The 19737-nt window shown below is 35.3% G+C and overlaps 1 protein-coding gene across 2 annotated transcripts in view; it reads right to left on the reverse strand.

Moving 5' to 3' along the window:
• MRPL3 (mitochondrial ribosomal protein L3) overlaps positions 1 to 18812 on the reverse strand; it is a 58253-nt gene extending 39441 nt beyond the window's left edge. Inside the window, exons 1-7 of one of the 2 annotated variants that reach the window (XM_032236725.1) lie at positions 18633 to 18812; positions 16980 to 17161; positions 15879 to 15970; positions 13943 to 14047; positions 13493 to 13591; positions 8266 to 8365; positions 4951 to 5011 (exon numbers count right to left, since the gene is read on the reverse strand). In XM_032236725.1, coding sequence (XP_032092616.1) covers positions 4951 to 5011; positions 8266 to 8365; positions 13493 to 13591; positions 13943 to 14047; positions 15879 to 15970; positions 16980 to 17161; positions 18633 to 18745 — 752 coding nt within the window. In that variant the 5' untranslated portion in view covers positions 18746 to 18812. The remainder of the gene's footprint in view (positions 1 to 4950; positions 5012 to 8265; positions 8366 to 13492; positions 13592 to 13942; positions 14048 to 15878; positions 15971 to 16979; positions 17162 to 18632) is intronic. The other variant, XM_032236726.1, reaches the window with a different exon arrangement.
• Between the last annotated feature and the right edge of the window lie 925 nt (positions 18813 to 19737).

Genomic DNA, 19737 nt, shown 5'->3' on the forward strand with positions numbered 1-19737 from the left:
AAAATAAAACTACTGTTTTTACCTTTCAGAATAAGTTAACAGTTGGCAGATTTTAGTTATCTTTTTTTCAACAAAACAAGGCAATTGTTTGTTGGTAATTATGGCTTTTTTTATTAGACATACATAGTTTCACAGATTTCTATACTACTGTACTTGTCACTAGTCATTATTGGGAATTATATGTTTTAATTTTCTATTTATTTTGTACTGACCCATAACTGTTATCAAATAAATTAAACATTTAAAATGAGTTTTGTAACCTGACCAGCAAACTCACTTTAGGCATTAAAATTTAAACATCTTTTTAGAACTGAAATATACTCTATTTATCAGCTTTTACTTCTGATTCAGATAGAGGAAAAAAAGGAACCATACTTGTCATGCCAAAACTTATAACTTTAGTATAAGTTTCTATTATAAGTTTATTATAAGTTTCCTAGTGGCCAGAGACAAATATGCCCTAACTACATTGTCTAAAGCTGACTCCGCCCATTTACCCATCAGCCCGCACTCAAACCAAGTGCACGCTGGGAATCCAGAATCCATTTCCTTCAGCATTTGGAGAAGGCAGAAGCAGCCATTTTAATCTGTGGTACAAAGTCATCCAAAAACAAACCAACATCCCACACACAGAACATTTTTATGTTCAGTAGCAACTTAATGCTATCTTTCTTATATTTGAGTCTCATTGTATGTATCCCTATTTTCCTCAGTTTCACCATACCTTGGAGCTATTCAGAAGATGTGTGGTCCTAGTTTTAATTGTTCTGTATCTTCTGTAAGAAAGGCAATAGTCTAAAAAGATTGTAAGCAGGATGGGAAAAGTCTCTGAGAATGTTATACAACTTCCTCAAGCAGCGAGATGCGAAGATGTTATCAAGGGCTGGCAGCTGGAGCCCAGTGATATTCTGGCCAGTTTTCATGATTCTCTGTAGAGCTTTTTTATCCGCTGCAGAGCTGCTCCCATACCATGCAAGAATGCCGTATATCTCAATAGTGCTGCGATGGTAGGACAGAAGTAGATGCTGAGATAGATTTATCTTCCTTAGCATTCTCAGGAAGTACAGCCTCTTCTGTGCCTTCTTCACAAGCATGTTAGCATTCATGGTCCATGAGAGGTCCTCCGAGATATAAGTGCCCAGAAATTTAAAACTACCAACCCTCTCCACCTCTTTGCCATTTATGTGCAATGGTAAATGTACATCTTTCTTCTTTCTGAAGTCAATTGTAAATTCTTTAGTTTTTTTGGTGTGAAGTATAAGATTATTTTCTTTACACCACAATGTCAGCCTTTGTACTTCCTTCCCACCTCGATAGGGAAGACAACTTTTTAAAGAAACAAGCTACTCAGCACCACTACAGGCTAATGACAAGCCCCAAGCCTACAAAGGAGAAAGCTTCAAGCAAAGTTGCACATGTGATAGCAGACTCCTCACATCCAAGGTACTTGACCGGCAATTTATTCCATAAGATCCCATAGCCTTCATGCCAGAGCAGTCGAAAAAGGACCAGCTGAAACTGGAGACTCCCAAAAGATATGACTACTCAACACCTTTTTACTACAGCAATGCACAATCGGCTACAACCATCACAGACCTTGCCAAGTTCCTTGCACGATGTGAGCTAGTCACACAAGGACTTGAAAGGTTCGACAATTGTCCAGAAAGCTATTGGGCTTGGTGATCATCCTTCCAAAATGCCATCGGAGACTTGGATCTGTCGTATAGTGAGAGATGGATTTAATAATGAAATGGCTTGGAAATGAATCTGCTGAGCATGCAAAGCAAATCAGGGCAATAAATATAAACTACCCTGAAACAGGCCTTAGAACCATCTGGGACAGACTTGATGAGTGCTATGGGTCAGCAGAAGCAGTGGAGAATGCACTGTTCAAAAGACTTGATAGGTTTCCCAGAATACCTAACAGAGCCTATCAAAACTTAGGGAACTTAGCAACTTACTAATGCAACTTCAAGTAGCCAAGTTGGAAGGGGACTTGCAAGGACTTGCGTTCCTTGACAGAGGACGTGTCAACTCCACTGTATAAAAGTTACCCTATAATTTACAAGAGCAGTGGATCACACATGGCTCCAAATACAAAAGATAGCACAATGTTCCATTTCCCCTTTCTCTGTTTTTGTGGACTTTGTGTGCTAACAAGCTAAAACAAGAAATGACCTGAGCTTTGTCATGTGCTGCTCCTTCAGAATGTAATCATCGCAAGTTATACAGTTTTTATTTCAGAGTTCCCATCCACCTTAAATTTTCTGCTTCAGCTAACTGCGGCACGCATAACCTATGCACAATATTGGAAAAAAGAAAATACACCATCAGAGCTAGATATAATCAGAAAAGTGTTGGCCTGTGTGGAATCAGATAGGCTCACTCTTGAACTTAAAAATAAAGGGGAATCAGAATATTTTGAAGTCTGGAATAGATTTTATGACTGGTATAAGACAAGGTGACAAGACTGGAACAAACTGTATATACTGTAATTGGACAGAAGGATTGATAATGTATTAAGTAGGCTAATTGTCAATAGTTGTGACTAGCTGTATATAATGTGAATGTATAGTCACTCCAACTTCGCGGTACTGCATTGTTTTAAATGTAAAAATAATAAAAATATATGGGGAAAAAACAATTCTGTTTAGGGTTGATTTTAATGATTTATGCATATTTTTTTAATTTCACGTAATTTTTCAAATTCCCAGCTTTCCATGATGTCCAGTTCCAAAGTTACAGTTAGTTATATAGTTCTTATTTCAGAATTCTGATCCACCTTAAATTTTCTGCTTCAGCTGCTGTGGGGAAGAGCGACGGGAGCCATCTTGGTCTTTTGTTCTTTCTTAATGTCCAGTTCCAAAATTGCAGCTAGTTTCTTCTTTCTTTCTTTCTTTCTTTCTTTCTTTCTTTCTTTCTTTCTTTCTTCAAAAATCCCGATCTGATCATCAATATTATTTATTCTCTCAAGATTCTTTGCCTTTTCCAAGTTTGATTTATGGCTGTGGGTTAGATGAATTTTCTTATCAGTCTTTCATCTCTTCCTCACACTCCTGTTCATTTGCTTTGGCTGGAAGGCAGCTTCTCGTGCAGCATGTTGCCATGCTGCCGCCCCTACTCCAATTCAGAGGGCAAATCTTCAACCTGTGAGGGACTGTTGCCTCCCCCTGGGTCTGATGAGATGCTGCCCTTTCTTCGCCCCTCCTCCAGGAGGGTTTCAATCTAAAAAAGATCTCGGAGATGGTTTGTCAGACAGGGTTCATGTGAGACTCTTAAGAGCCCACACACCCCTACGTCTGTCCTGCTGGAGAACTTCCAGTTTATGAATCAATTAAATATGTTTTGTGAACAAAAAGCTATTTTAAAGAAATATGTATATATATTAAAGGAGAAATGTTTAGAGAAAGCCAAAACATGATGCAACGACATTTAATCTTGGATTGTTGACCATATATGTCAAGTTCAATCAAGCAATATAATTCCTGGTGGCAAAGAACTAAATGTCCATTTCAGTATTTTCATCTAGTTGCCCTTTTTTACAAAACAGCAAAGATGGGAATTATCCACATAGTCCATAAATAGTGACTTTGATGGGATAAAATCGAAAAGCAATTTCAACACACAAATTGCATACATATAAGTGGCAGTACTCTTAGAACCATTTTTCTTTCTGTGTCTGTTTCAAGTTTTAAGAACTTGTAAGAATACAAAAATGGAAATCTTCAGCTGTTAAGAGCCTGTAGATGGTTAGTTATTATTGTGCTACCTACACTGCCCCTCTTATGGATCCTTTCAATGTAATACATTTATCGCATGGACCTATTTTTCACATGATGAAAAATTAGGCAATGAAAACTAATACATTGCCTTCGGGACCTTCAGACCTTTAAGAGACTTTTTTTATCTGTATTCTCCTTATATTTGGAATAAATCCTGCATTTATGTGCTCTATCTCACTAGACATAATGTTAACACAATACACATTTCTTTACATGTGGAATTCTATTTTTCAATACAGAATATGAAACTAACTTGATGTTAAAAAAAGTTAAATATATAATGCTTTGACTGACAATCTGCTTTAGCTTGTTCCATAATAAAATACTGTGCTTTTTCTAGTAAAGCTAAGGAATCTGAATAATTCATTTAACTGAGGAGGTCATCATTCTACTAGTTAAGTAACAGGAGAAAAAAGTATCCTAACTCTAATAAATACAGTGGTCCTCTTACTTTTCTACCACTGGTAAGTTATAAAGATAGGAAAAAAAGAAATCAGATAATAAAGACAAAACTGAACTAATACAACAAGCTTAAACTTAGTAATACAATAAATCTCTACTTCTTAGTTGTGTCGTTAAAAAACAAAGGTACTAACTTATAAATCATACTGTAGTGGGAAGGCATTTCAATAAATTTTGTTCTGTTTTTTTTTACACAACAGAAACTAAAATTCCTGTATATACATCTGAGTAAAGAACCAGAATGACAGCTGATTTGTTATAACAGTTGAAAGCATAGAAACTAGATGATTTTAGGCCAATTACTCTCTCAATCTTAGAAAGTTTTATAAATCAGACCTGTTAATTTTTAATTCTACTTATACTACAAAGGCTGTTTCATAAACAATAACCATTATTTGAAATAGTAGCGATAGATAAACTACCTTGCTTTATTTCTCAGTGCTGTAACTGAACTGCCTTACTCTACTGACAACCCACCTCAGAACTAATTTAACACCATTTTGTCTTAGAGTAGGGGAAAAATGTGATTTCCAGGAGCAGATTTATTATATTTATAAAAACTCATTAGTGTATTTTATTTATATTTTACTCAAATGTTTGAAGAGCACCCTATTAATAGCTTAATTAAAAATAGAAGACTTCTAAGAAAAGCTAATTAAATTGTACTTAAAACTTTAGGACATAAATAAATAGAGTTGGAACTGACGTTTTAGCAGTGATGTCCACGTACTGCCCTGGGCGGAAATGAGCTGCATACAGAGGTGTACCTTAAAGTAAATTAAGAGAGATTAAACAGTTTAGGTTAAAAACACACACATGGGAAACCATTAATGTCTGGCTACAACTATGAAGATTAAGTAAGGAATCAGTCAAACTACTTACTACTTAATATGAGATGCAGCAAAACATATGTATTACAGTTTCTGCATTTTGAGAAAAATATAAAATATCTTGCTGTGTTATATAATGACATGACATGGCTCCATTCTAATTTTTTTTTTCAATAATGGGGTCCCCACTCTAAAGGTAGATTCAACTATGACAAAGAATTACTTCTCATTTATTTATCTGCAATCTGATTATTCTACTTACAGTTAATAACTGTCTTCTCCTGGCACAAAAGATAAATATTCTGTCATTTTCAAATAACAGAAAATACTAAAACTTGGGTTTTAGATTTTGGCAGTGGTTTGCTCTCCAAACTTGTTTCAATTTAGTTTCTGAACGTTTCATTACCAGACTAGGTAACATTATCAGCAGGATTTTCTTGTCCTATTCTCCTTAGCTTATGTTTTGTGTGCCAGTGTGGTCTGTTGGTTGTTTGATTGGTTGTTCATTTGGAGCTATATTTAAATTCTGAGTAGCTGATTGGTTCTCTTGTTGGTTGATTCGTTGTTTGAATTATCTGGTTTCTTATGTAGTGATATGATGGATCTAGATCAATATGTTTGTTAATTGCTCCTTTGGTAGAATACCAGGCTTCAATAAATGGGATCAGTTTTACATGTGAGGAAGAAAAAGAACAATGACCTATATACTAACATAACGAGACAAGATAGCAGCGAATTAACAACCACCCAGACCAAATTCTAAATTTCACAAGCACTCACCTCACTGCACACAAGAGCTGCATTCAGACCTTTTTCAAAAGAGTCAAAACACACTGCATAGTTCACAAACCCACATGTACACTCAGAAAAAAGACAAAAGACAAAATCTAAGACAAAATCTAAGACAAAATACAGAAGGAAGACAACAGCAACATAGTATACAAAATCATTTGCAACGATTGTAACCAATTCTATATGGGACAAACAAAAAAGTGTTTTGAAATAGGGGTTCATTAACATCAACTAGCAGGTAAACAGCACAACCCAAAATCCCTGATCTCAAACCCCATTGATAATAAACAACCCCAGTTTGATTGGGAAGGAACAAAAATCATTGGCCATGCCAGCACCCGCCATGCACATGAATTTATTGAATCTTTGTATTTTACCAAAGGAGCAATTAACAGGCACAGTGATCTAGATCCAGCATATGAATATGTAAGAGACCAGACCATTCAAACGATCAATCCACAAGATAATCAATCAGCTGCTCAGAATTTAAATATAGCTCCAAAGCCCAAATAATCAACCAATCAAAGGACCAACTGATCACACAAGATATTTATAAGCTAAGGAGAGTAGGACAAGAAAATCCTGCTGATGATGTTACCTATTCTGATAATGAAACGTTCATAAACTAAATTTAAACACGGTTGGAGAGCAAACACTGTCAAAATTCTGTCATTTTTTTCAAAGATCTATACCCAAGGTTTTTAAGGATCAGAATTTATTAAAACTTTTTGTTGTTCACCTATTGCATGGGGTTGGCACTGACTATTGACAAATTAGGGCTCTTCTCCCCCCCCCAAAAAAATATTGAGGCCATTTAAAAAAGTTTTTCCTCCCCTTCAACACGAGATTCCTGAAATATTTCTCACTTGCAACCAAAAAAGTAGTGTCATCAACATATCTAAAGCTGGATCTCAGTTATTTTAATTGCTATTTCTATTTCTAATGTAGCATTTACTATTCTATACATGAAATAAATTAGGTGAAAGTACACAACCTTCACATATTTTCCCCAATTCTGAATCAATTGTTTCATATTCCATTCTACTTGTTGCTCCCTGGCAATCACACAAATATTTAATAGGAAAATGAGATGGTTTTTAAAGTTTATTCATAATTTGCTGGGATTTAATAAAACCTTTGCCTAATGTAAAATGAAAGCTAAATGTGCCTCAATTTATAATTGCAATAGAGCATGCCCATTACAGTTGCATGTCATGACAAGCATTAAGAAAATGACTTCGCTGAATCCCATGTTTCCCTGCTGCAGCTGTTAAATAACTGTCCAGGTTGTAAGCAGAGCACTGGATACCTCAGGAGTGAGGATAACCTGGGAGGCCTAATGCAGATCAGCTACACCTGCTTCAAGCTCCCAAGTTATCCTCCATCCCTTGAGACACCCAGTGCTCTAGTTTATGCCCCTTGAGGTCCCCACAGCCCTTGGACCTATTTTCCCTGCCCCACCAAGGGCTTGGGCATCCACTCCACCCATTATGCTCTTACCTTCTGAAGAACTTCAAAGCCCCAGTGCTTTCCATAGCAATGCACAGACCAGGTTAAGGAAGCTGATTATATCTCTTACCTAATCCAAGCTCTGGAATTCTACAGATCTTTGAAAGGTAAGTGAGGAGGATATGGAAGCTGATGGAGTGGGAAGTTGAGCCAATACCTGTGGAGATCTGGTGTGCTGGTGTGCTGGTGTGTGTGTGTGTGAGAGAGAGAGAGAGAGAAGACAGGAGAAGTGTGTGCTACAGTGGTCAATTAAGGTAAGGGTGAATGACTAGAGGCACTACAGTGGCCATAACTTCCCCAGCAGGTCATAAGTAACTTTTGGAGGGGTCTCCTGTAACTTAGAATAGCCGCTAAGTTACCAGTCATAAGCCAAGGACTATCTTTATTTTTAAAAGTATATGGTTTCACTGAACATTATTTTTCTCTATCATTTCAAAAGTACAGAAACATTTATTTTCAGTATTAGAAACAATTTTTATTTGGTTCACTTTGTGATCTTTTTTTAAAATATAGTAACTTTTATGAATTTACTTTCCTGTCCATGACCACAATTCAATCAGCAAATATCACAAATAACATTTGTTATGAGCTATGTTTAAACTAAATAAAAAAATATTTCTGCTATAGCCAACTTTTTTTTAAAGTCACTTCACTTTGTCTCAAGGTTATTTCAAATAAATGTAAGATAACAGGCACCTAATATAATGACTATTAATTTTTCTTTGGAGAATGATAAGTTTTTAATTCTTTACTTTTACATACATGGTACTTATGTATTATTTTTTGAGTAGAAGAATACTAGTTTAGCAAATACTTATTCTTCTGCTAAATAGCTTTTAATTAGTAGGGAGAATATAATGAAAAATTATACTGCACCTTGTTAACATTACCTGGCTTAATGACAGCATTAGGTGACACTCGAAATATTGAAGTTTTCTGTTTTGGTGGAAGCCCTAGTTCTCTGTATATTTCCATGACAGAAGAACTTCTCTGGAAATCATAAAACTACAGTCAGCATAGTAAAAAGTGGAATTTATATAATATGCAGCCCCTTTAAACAATAAAAATAGAATTTAACTTTTTATTGTTCTCACAAATGTCAGAGAACAGAATGACACAGAATGACAAAGAGCATTGTTGCTTGTAATTGTATAATAGTCTATATTTTTAAAAAGTGCCAATGCTCTAAATGAAAGTTAATACTTAATTAAAAAGCACAGTACAATAATCTTAATTCCTTTATTAAAACTTTAAATGTAAAATGTTTTGAGTTACTGTATTAGTTATTCTATCTGTGCTAACAAAAGCTGAATGCCTTAAGAGCCCATCTATATCTACAATAAAGCATTCATTAAAATGTCTTCTTTTCATGAAAATGAACAAATTATAAACCTATGACATAATAGATTTTCATATAATAAATATTACATAAATAAGTATTAATAATAAGTATTCCTGGAGTATGCTATGAATAAAAAGCACACTGTTACATACAGGTCTGATGTTCTCACTTCATACTTTGCACTTGTGGGAGCAGAAATGAAAAGGATGCTATCAAATAGTCACTTTAGAAAAAAACTGGCTTACCCAATATTAAAAGCAATACCACAATAGAATCTTGTCACACTGAGATCATATAGTTCAAAAGCAAGTAACAGCACAATCATATGTATTAAACAGACCACATATTATCTTTATAAAAAATTAAATTATAAATATGTAGAGAAAGGCAAATATTAGAGGTATACAAAATGAATAAAATATCATTTTTATCAATAATTAAAGGTGCTCTTTTTTACTCACTATTCTACTTCTAAATAGGTTCTCACCTGGAATCTGAATGTATGCATCTTTTTTACAAACAGGCATATGTATACCTTTTTCTCTATATCACACTTTTTATCACGAGTTTTTCAGCAGTTTTTTAAAAAAAATAAGTTAGCTTAGCAACATAGATAAATCTTAACTATAACATAAAAGGAAAGAGCATTATTTCAAAAAGGGTTGCACATTCCAGAGGGCAGGTACTACAATAGAGAAGGCACACTTCTTATATCCCATAAAGTATACAGAAACCCATTAAAATTGTATTGTCACATATCTTATCAAAGCCAGCTGCCTTGTTGTTAGGGCTTCTAATTACCATATTTACTTCTTCAATTGTAATTTCACCAGTTTTACCATCTCTTGTTGGGAATACTCTTCATTTAAATTGTATAAAGCAGGTGGATTTGACTGGTAAAGAGTTTCCTGGTAGTGTTCAAACCATCTTTTATTCAGCTCATTTTGGGTAATCAGAAATTAACTCTGCCATTGCCAATCCCAAATGCAAATGAGAAAAAAGGAGGGTTAGATATCAGGCTAGCAACCCAGCCCTGTAAAAATTATAACCACTATAGAAACAGCAAAAAGAATGTCAAGAAAATGTCAATCAGGCAAGAGTTCTGTGTTTGGAGGGAGGGAGGGAGGGAAGGAGAGAGGGAGGGAGAGAGAAGCAGGGAATGCAATTTTTATTGTAGTGCCTGCCCTCTGAACAAAATCTTTCTATAATTTTTTTGAGACCCCACCTGATTTTCCTTTTTTTTAGATGAACCATTAAAACCGGACTCTTTTTACAGACCTTGTGGTATACTGTATTATGATCATCTTGAAGGCTATCTCATTTGTAAGATGATAGCATCTGCATATTGCTTTGTATAGTATTATGAAGATTATTTTATTATAATTTTTATACAATATGCTGGCCAAAGTTGAAATGGAGTTGTATCTTCAAACATTTAAATGTTTGACACTCCTATGAGATTAGGGAAGTTTTTGAGAAAAAGTGATCTGCATCCATCAATAGGATCTGAAAATGTTCTAGCCTCTATGTTAAAGAATAGTTGATTTCTCTGTGCAATCTATATATATGACATAGTAGTACACTATAGCTGCAACACACCTTGTATTAATATGCCGTTTATGCAGTACTGAGATACATACAGTTCAATTATATATTCAAAATTCTTCGCAACTAAAATTCCACTAACTCCTAAAATCCAGGTGCTGGATAAGTGATAATATATTTTTATAAAATAAAATATGAGATATAAGTTCAGGACAATATTGTAATGGCAGTCTTAGAAGACAGACTCTATAAAGTCAGGAATTTTAGCTTAAATTCACAAGAAGAAAATCAACTTTAGCAACCTGATTAAGTTAATAGACAATATATAAAAGAACATATAATTTATCAACATTTTATTCTGGAACAATTCAAAAGCTCCTCTGAGCTTCCTTATTATAGTAACTAAATGAATGAACAATGAATGAAAACTGAATACAAGAAATCAACATAGTGAAATTTTGTGGTTAAATGGATTGTTTCAGAAAGCAATTAACATGATGACAGCATGTAAACAATTTACATGACTGACAGCAGTGCCATACTTGGATAATTACCATGAACCAATGACTGTCAAAAGATTTGCTTGTAAAAATGCCTGATCTTTCAGATTAATTTTAAAGATCAATTGCATTGCCAGAAAAGCTACAGATTATTAATCCTCTATAATCCTGCAGAAAAATCTCACAAGATCATTTTGGAAATTAAAGATAAAATAATTTAAATGATTTCCTCAGAAGATTTTCTAACATTAAGAGTATCCATACTTTTGATTAAACTTCACTGTAATCAAGACTTGTTTCTGGCCTAATATACTGGCAAATCAAGTCACTGTGATCTGTAAATTTGGGATAGCATGATTTAATCTAGGAAAATGTATTCAAAAGATCATTAGATCAAAGAATTATTAAAAGTACAAATTGGCCATCTAGACACATAATTCTGTTCTTCTAGAATCTCCTTTCATACTTTTTTCTGTCTCTTTCTCTTTAAAAAAGCCTTTTAATTCTATGTAGCTGTTTCATGCAAAATGCACAGATAGGGGCATTTCAGATCCCTCTCAGAAAACAAAATGCACACTACTTCATGCCATTTAAGAATTGATTCTATTTAATGTACAATTAAGGTAACTTATATAAAAACATCAATGCAAAAATAGAGGAAAATCAGGCACTAAGTCCATGACTAAAGCAGCACAAAAATATTGGTTGTAGAATGGAAATCAGAAGTGTTTTACTAACTCATTGGCAATATATCAATTACATTTTATTCTAATTTGTTCTCAAAAAGATATTTCTTTTAATATATGAAGAATGGAATTTACCAATCTCTGGTTCACTAAATGATAGGTGGAATTACAGACATTTGTTTCATTGTTGTAAACTGTGTTAACCAATTAAAATTTAAAAAGCAGAATATTGGTACGCAAAGGAAGGCCTTGGAGCTCACACCTACACGCAGTTGTATGCAGGTTTCAGGCCCCATGGTCAAATTTTGAGTTTCAACCAATCCCCAAATAAACATAAACTGTAGATAATTCTCAATTTATAATCTGTTGCTTAGTAAGTATAATGGACCTATCGGGGGATACTTATGACCCAGATTCAAAGTCCTGCAGTCACTTAACTAACCTTTGGGTGCTCCGCAGCTGGTGTTTATAGCCATTTGCAGCCTCCTGTAGTTACATGACAGCGTTTTACAATGGTTTTCCTAATATTTACTTCTGGTTTTTGACAATTTGACAATTGCCCCATAGAAAAAAATAGATTTGCTTAACAATCACAGCATTTACATAATAACAGCCACGAAAAGGGTCATAAAATTGGGTTGGTCATGTGGATGACCCAATTTAGAATCTTGATGTACAATCCCCATTATGGTCATAATTTGAGAACTATATGTATATGGTACAAAATACTACACGGGAGGTAGGAAAAATAATTTCAATTAAATATCAATATACCCAAAAGTTAATATCCCCTAGTCAGAGAAGAAACCACATACAAACTGTAGTTGACTGTTTCACCAAAGCAGCAAGCTAAAAAAGGTCCAAATCAATCATGAAGTACATGTAGGTAGCCCTTGCTTAATGATGGTCACTGGGGATTGTAAAATAAAACGTCATATGATCCTGCTAACTTAAAACAAACAGTTGAAACAATCCCAGTTGCCTTTTAGGCAAATTCTGTACTAATTACAGATAATGTAATAATCACCATTTGTGACTGCCTGCCACCTTTCCCATTGCCTTTGCCATTTGCGTTCCTACTGCTGGCTTCCAACAAGCAATCACATGACTGTGGGATACTATGATCATTATAACGGAACTAGTTGTCAAGCAACCAAAGCATGATCAAGTAACAAGTGCTCCTATGGCTGCTACCACAAAGACCCATCATCAGTTCCTTTTGTTCAGTGTTGTAGTAACTTTGAATGGTTCCTGGATGAGTGGTTGTTCAATGAGAACTAGCTGTAAAAGTAAAAATTTGGAATGGACTTCACATTCTCCAGATTTGAGTACTACTGAAAATCTGTAGATCTCAAGCATGCAGTACATATATGTTTTCTGAGCTAGTTCTATAAAAAAGAATGGGTAATAACTGAAAATAATAACTAAAAATATTCGTAGTTGGTTATAGGAAACAACTCATCTGAGATGTTAAAAACACTAATTGCAAGCTATCCAAACTTTTGTCTTGTTTTTGTCATGTTTTCTTATTTTGAATCTACAGAAAACAATAAACAATAATTACACACTCAAAATTACAGAAAGATGTTTAATTTTGTACCATGTAGGAGTTGTGTTAGCTTATTTTCACTTAGCAAATAACTGAAGCAGACAAGTTGAGGACTATGTATAGCATACAATTATATATGCATGTAAAAAGACTGTAAAATGAATAAAACCTTCTTTCATAGCCCAATATGGCATGATTTATGAATGATAAACATATACTATGTTTAATCATTAGTCAAAGTAAACAAAACACTAAAGAAACTAGAACACAAAAGCAAACATGTCTTAGCTTCATAAACGTTCCATGAAAAAATGTATTAAGGTTTAGGATTATCTTCAAAAAATTATGACAAGGAAATAAAAGTTTCCTTAAAAAGACAAAAAAAGAGATAGTCTTTTAGATTTTAAAGATATCTTCTTTCTAAAAATGCATTCCTTTGGATAATGCAATAAAAATTGTTGTCCCACTCCAAAAAGAAAAATAAATCAGACTTACATGGAATTCAGACACATTTTTCCCCCCAACAGTTAGACTGGGAGTTTTCCCATCAAATTCTTCTTTGGGTGTATATTTAATAACATGGCAGTCTTGAACCTACAAGAAATTATTCAGGTTTATCACATATTAGTTGAAGAAAAAGACAATTAGATTTAGTCTTAAATTTTTGAAAAAATATTGGCTTCAACAATCTGTTTTACATCTAATTCTAGATAATAAGATGTGAAATTCTATTCTTATATGTTAATGTGTGCACAACTTTATTTATATTAAATGCATAACTTTGGATAGCAAACAATTCTAAAATCAACATAAAAAACCTTCAATTAAAATAAGCAAATAAAAGAAATAAGGAAAACTGGGGCACTATAAACCATTTCCATAAAAACAGATACACATTTATTATTTTATTTACTTGTATAAATAAAATATAATATAAAATCCCACTTCAGAGATGATGTTGACTGTTTTCTTTTTGGAAAATTCATGAATATTGTAGTGCTTCTGAGATGGAGACCAAGCTGGAACTATCAGGCAGCATACACTAGCACACTGTGAACAAACATCACCAGCATTTAAGCTTTTAAGAAAATCCAGCCACCCTCTACTCTAAAAATCATGCTCTACTCTAAAAATCCTGCTGGGTAGGTAAGTATTATTACACTATTATCATTTCATTGATTTATTGATTGCACTTTTATTGATCACTTATCAAACTTCTCTTTCTGAATTTATTTTTTTCCACCTGGACAAAAAAGTTTTGTATTGACATTGTTATGTGAAGTGCAATACATAACAAATTAAATATAATTATTACCGTATTTTTCAGAGTATAAGATGCACCTTTTTTCCTCAAAAGAGGCTGAAAATCTGGGTGTATCTTATACACCGAATACAGCATTTTTTGCCTTCCAAAGCCCCGCCCCTTCATCAAAATGGCCATGCATTGCCTTATGGAGGCTTTCACAGAGCTCCTGGGGGCTGGGGAGGGCAGAAATGAGCAAAAAACAGGCCACTTTTTGCTCCCCAAGTCCCCTGCAGCACTCTACAAGCCTCCATAAGGCTATGCATGCAATTTTATTGACAAAAAACAGGCCCGTTTTCATGAAAAAGGGGGCTTTTATTGCTTGATTTTGCGGGGCCCACCCCCCAGGAGTACTCTGCAAGCCCCCCAAGGCTATTCATGCCTTTAAAAGGGGGGGCATTTTTGTGAAAAACAGGCCATTTTTGGGAGGTTTGCAGAGTGCAAAACCTTTTTTTTCTTTTTGGAAAAAATATTTAACTGATTGATGAGAATGACATTGATCAAGTGCTGTGCTAGCAGAAACACCTACCTATCAAATGTATTTATCTCTCTCTCTTTATCCACCTACCTACCTACAGACACTCTCCCTACCTACCGTATTTCTCTATCTCTATTTCTCTTTCTCTCTATCCCTTTATCTACCTACCTACCTAACTACTCTCCCTCTCCCTATCTATTGTATTTCTCTCTCTCTATCCCTCTGCCTACCTACACACTCTCTCCCTACCTACCTACTGTATTTCTCGCTCTCTATCCCTCTACCTACCTACACTCTCTCTCTCTCTCCCTACCTACCTACTGTATTTCTCTCTCTCTCTCTATCACTTTATCTACCTACCTACACTCTCTCTCCCTACCTACCTCCCTACCTACCGTATTTCTCTCTCTCTATCACTTTATCTACTTACCTAACTACTCTCTCTCCCTACCTACTGTATTTCTCTCTCTCTATATCACTTTATCTACCTACCTAACTACTCTCTCTCCCCCTACCATCTACTGTATTTATCTCTATCTCTTTCTATTTCTCTCTCTATCCCTCTACCTACCTACATACTCTCTCTCCCTATCTACCTACTCTATTTCTCTCTCTCTCTATTTCTCTCTCTATCCCTCTATGTACCTACCTAGTCTCTCTCCCCCTACCTACCTACTGTATTTCTCTCTCTATTTCTCTATCCCTTTATCTATCTACCTACCAAACTACTCTCTCTCTCTCCCTACCTATCTACTGTACTGTATACTCCCTACCTATCTACCTACTGTATTTCTCTCTCTCTATCCCTCTACCTACCTACTCTCTCTCCCTATCTACTATATTTCTCTCTCTCTCTCTCTTTCTCTCTCTCTCTATCCCTCTACCTACCTACCTACCAACACTTTATCTCTATCTCTCTCTCCCTTTATCTACCTACCTACCTAACTACTCTCTCTTCCCCCACCTACTGTAATTCTCTCTCCGTCTATCTACCTACCTACTTTTTTTTTAAAAAAAAATGCCTCTTCAAAACCTTGGTGCGTCTTATATTCAGGTGCATCTTATACTCCGAAAAATACGGTATGTGTTCTCTACCTTACCTGAAGCATTGTGACAGGTATTTTTTTACCCTGCTTAGTCCATAATGGCATCATTCCCAACTTTACTGCAATAATACCGACTCTTTTAGAACCTGTGAATAAAAGAATAAAACAATCCTTTCTTAAATTTCAAGCCTATTGGCGTTCAGAAAATCATGACAGATTAATTCTTAAATTAATTCACAGCATATACAGATTCTACAAACAGTATCTTGCAACACAATCAACTTATTCAAGTGGCAGCTACTACTATCTGATAGATAATATTTAGATTAAATTACACTGGACATACTATGAAAACAAGTAATGTCAGCTTTTTTTAATGTCTAATATTTTTAAATATGCAGGAGCAATTAACATGTGATGTTACTGTGTTATAACTACAATGCTATTCTTCGCTATACATTTAACAAAACTATGTCCCTCCCATTGTAGAGTGATCATCTAGGCAGTGCATTAATCCTATAGATATAAGTGGCATTTGTACCTCACTATGGAATAACGGCCAGATTACTTGAAGGATTACTGTACTTGTTCATCTTATTTCATCCTGCAGGGTTAGCACAAACCAGGTTTCTTCAATTAAACAATATCATCTTTCAGGATCTTGGAAGTGCATCTGCAGTCTGCAATGAGAGCCAGATGGCCCACACTCTGCTATTATTTAAAAGAGGCATGAAGGCGTGACTCTTTACCCAATCTTTGGCGAGGGAGTGTGATACTTCTTGCTTCCTTCCATCTAGTCTGTTGCAGTTCACTATCTGTCTTTAGTGTTTTATTGATTTCATTGTAATTTCTTTCTATAATCAGGCAGCAAACGAGTTTATTATAATGGAGATATCCATAAGAATTTCCCAGAGTTGGACTTGCTGAAATAACTTTTATCTGACTTGCCAATAATTGGAATAGACTTTCACTGATTATTGTAAAATATATAAACTTAGCAAAGTGGAAGTAAAAGAACAGAATCATAAGATGCAATTCTAGTAGACCTAATTCATTCATTTGAAATATGTTTTAATAAAGGAATTAGATATATATCCAATCAGATATATCCAAAATAACCCTTTTCTTTATCCCTTGAATTTATTGTATACCAACCTGGCTCCCATGAGTTCAGAGGCCATGGCTCATCTTTCAGAGGACAAAGTTTACTAGCAGTTTGAGTTTTATATTCTTCTGTTGAAAGTTTCTTAAGGAACTCAACATTTTCTTCTGAAAGTTGCTCATCCCACCATGTGCTATTGTAAATAATATGTCGAACTGTGACAAACCACAGACCCCTACCAAAGACAAGAAAAATGAGTTCATAAAAATGAATGTTTGCATTTTCAAACTTCCAGTGCAATAACCTTGATTTGTTACTTTTATGTCCAACCTACCAATAATAAAGAAAAGGTCAGGAAATAATGATCATAATACATGACTAGGAAACCTCAGCAGTTTATATCCTAAAAGAAAATTCTATAACTGGGGAGGGTTAGGTTCTTAGAGCTATTATCAGCTGACAGAGCAGTGGGTTTTTTTCCCAGAAGCATCTTGCCATTGGCTCTTTCCTAGAAGAAAGAATAAGTGACCAGCTGTAGGTAATCCATTGTCTTCATGCCCGAGGCAGCACTAGAACATAAACTTTCCTGGTTTTTAGACACTACACCAAACCAGCATATCCTGGAGGTTATGGAGCAATTTGTAATTTCTCATTTGTAACTTGAGGATCCAATCTGGGACTAATGATGGTATTAAAAAAATTTTTGGGAAGGGGGGTAATATCATTATTCAAGACTGGTAAAAAGAGTAATTAGAGTCAACAGTTTAAGAGCTATGGTACTAGAAGCTACATTTCAAAAAGGAAGCAGGGTTAGAAAAAATAAATGGACGGAGAAACATCAAATGTAGGTCTGATTCTATGTAAATTAATTTTAATTATAACAAAATAAAATTTCTCTCTCTCTCTAAAAAATTGAGAAGTTGAAGCATTAGGAAGGATTCAGCCATGTTGGTATAAACCTAAGTCTTTCAAATATGTATGTTAGCATATTAAAGATCAAGTGTATGGTACAATTATACTAACAAACCTGTTCCATTTGGATGAATAAGGAGACGCTGGACGTTTATATGGGGTAAAGATTTAGGCTGCATTATTTACAAATTGTATAACTTTTCCCACTTATCTGCATCAGGAATGTGCCTTTTTATTAAATTGTCCCATGCTGCCAACTGCTACAAATTTCCAACTAGTGACAGGGATAAATATGCAAACCTGGTTAAGGGTGCTAATTTTCTGGAAATTGGGCTCAGTTTCCTGCTACCTTTATCATGCGCATCCTTACCAGGTATTCTTCCCAATTATTTTACTCTCTTCACGAATGTTATCCCAGCGAAAATGGGGATCGTAAAGGAGAGAAAAGAGGAAAACTAATTTGATAGCATTATAGGCAACACTACTTGGGGAATACTACTGGCTTTGAAGAGCCGATGACTAAACTCAACACTGTTCAATGCCTTTCTTGAAATTCGTCTCCGCATTAAAACTGTCCCCCAGCTTGACTCACGTGCAGCTCCTGGAGGTAGAAAAGCTTTAACCCACTCTATCATCCGTAAATACGAGTGATGGTTGCGAGTTTTACTTTTCTTATTATTATTAAGCGAAAGGCAGAACTGGCGTGGGGGAGGAGCTGTTTGAGCACAAAAGGACACCTAAAAAGAATTATACGTGTAGCAAAACAAGTCTCTCAGCTCCCGCCGCAGACTTACTGCCGTCTAACTCCAACTTCCGCAGGCTCCGCTGCCCCGAGAACTGAATTAAGGATGCTTCCAGGTACCAACCGTCGCAATCCTACACGACACAGCAGACCAACTCCCGACATGATTCCACATCAAAAAACGCGTCGAAACAGCGTTCAACCGAGAAAATCTCCCCCACCCCACCCCGCGGTCCGCGTTCTTAAGTTCCGGAAATTCTTCGTTCCTACTTACTCCACTTTGGGAGGAAAAGGTGGAGCTTATACTTAGTTCATAGAATCGCCGAGGCGAGAGAGGCCGCTGTAACTGCGGATGGTGTGTGTGTGTGGGGGGAGGGGGATACAGTTTGGGTCACATTAGTCAGTAAGGTGACCAGATTTTCAGATTGGTAAAGAGGGACACCATTGGACGGGGGGGGGGGGGGGGGGGGGAGGGGGGGAGCTTGATTAAAAAATATATATTTTGTCAAAAGATGATTGCATGGCCCCAGGACACTGAAACTATCATAAATACGAATCTATTGCCAAACATCAAAATTTTGATCATGTGACCATGAGGATGCTGCAATGGTCGCTAAGTGTGAAAATGTTCGCTAGGTGTGAAAAATGGTCATCAGTCACTTTTTTCAATGCCATTGTAACTTTGGTCACTAAATGAACTGTTTGAAAGCTAAGGTTAGCTTGCATTATAATGCCTTATGCTAGCTTACATTTTCAAGAGAGAGAAGCTATACTCCTTGTTAGAATTGAAATAGAAATGAATAGCGTAGAGTAGAGTAGAGTAGTTTATTAGCCAAATGTGATTGGACACACAAAGAATTTGTCTTTGGTGAATATGCTCTAAGTGTACATAAAGAAAAAGAAAATAGAATACATTCATCAAGAATCATAAGCTACAACACTTAGTGATAGTCACAGGTTACTAATAAGCAATCAAATTGTACTAGGAAACAAATTATTGGATTTTTAAATTATTGGATTTTCTTTCAAAGAAACTCAGTATGTGCTTCCTGATTATTAAAAGTGCAAATTCAGTGTCATTGACTCCTGACTATTTAAAAAAAGATTCTATCCAAAATAAATTGAAGTAAAACATTTCAAAATATTCCACAAAGAAT

The sequence above is a fragment of the Thamnophis elegans genome, chromosome Z (assembly GCF_009769535.1).
Source record: "Thamnophis elegans isolate rThaEle1 chromosome Z, rThaEle1.pri, whole genome shotgun sequence".
Taxonomy (NCBI): Eukaryota; Metazoa; Chordata; class Lepidosauria; order Squamata; family Colubridae; genus Thamnophis; species Thamnophis elegans.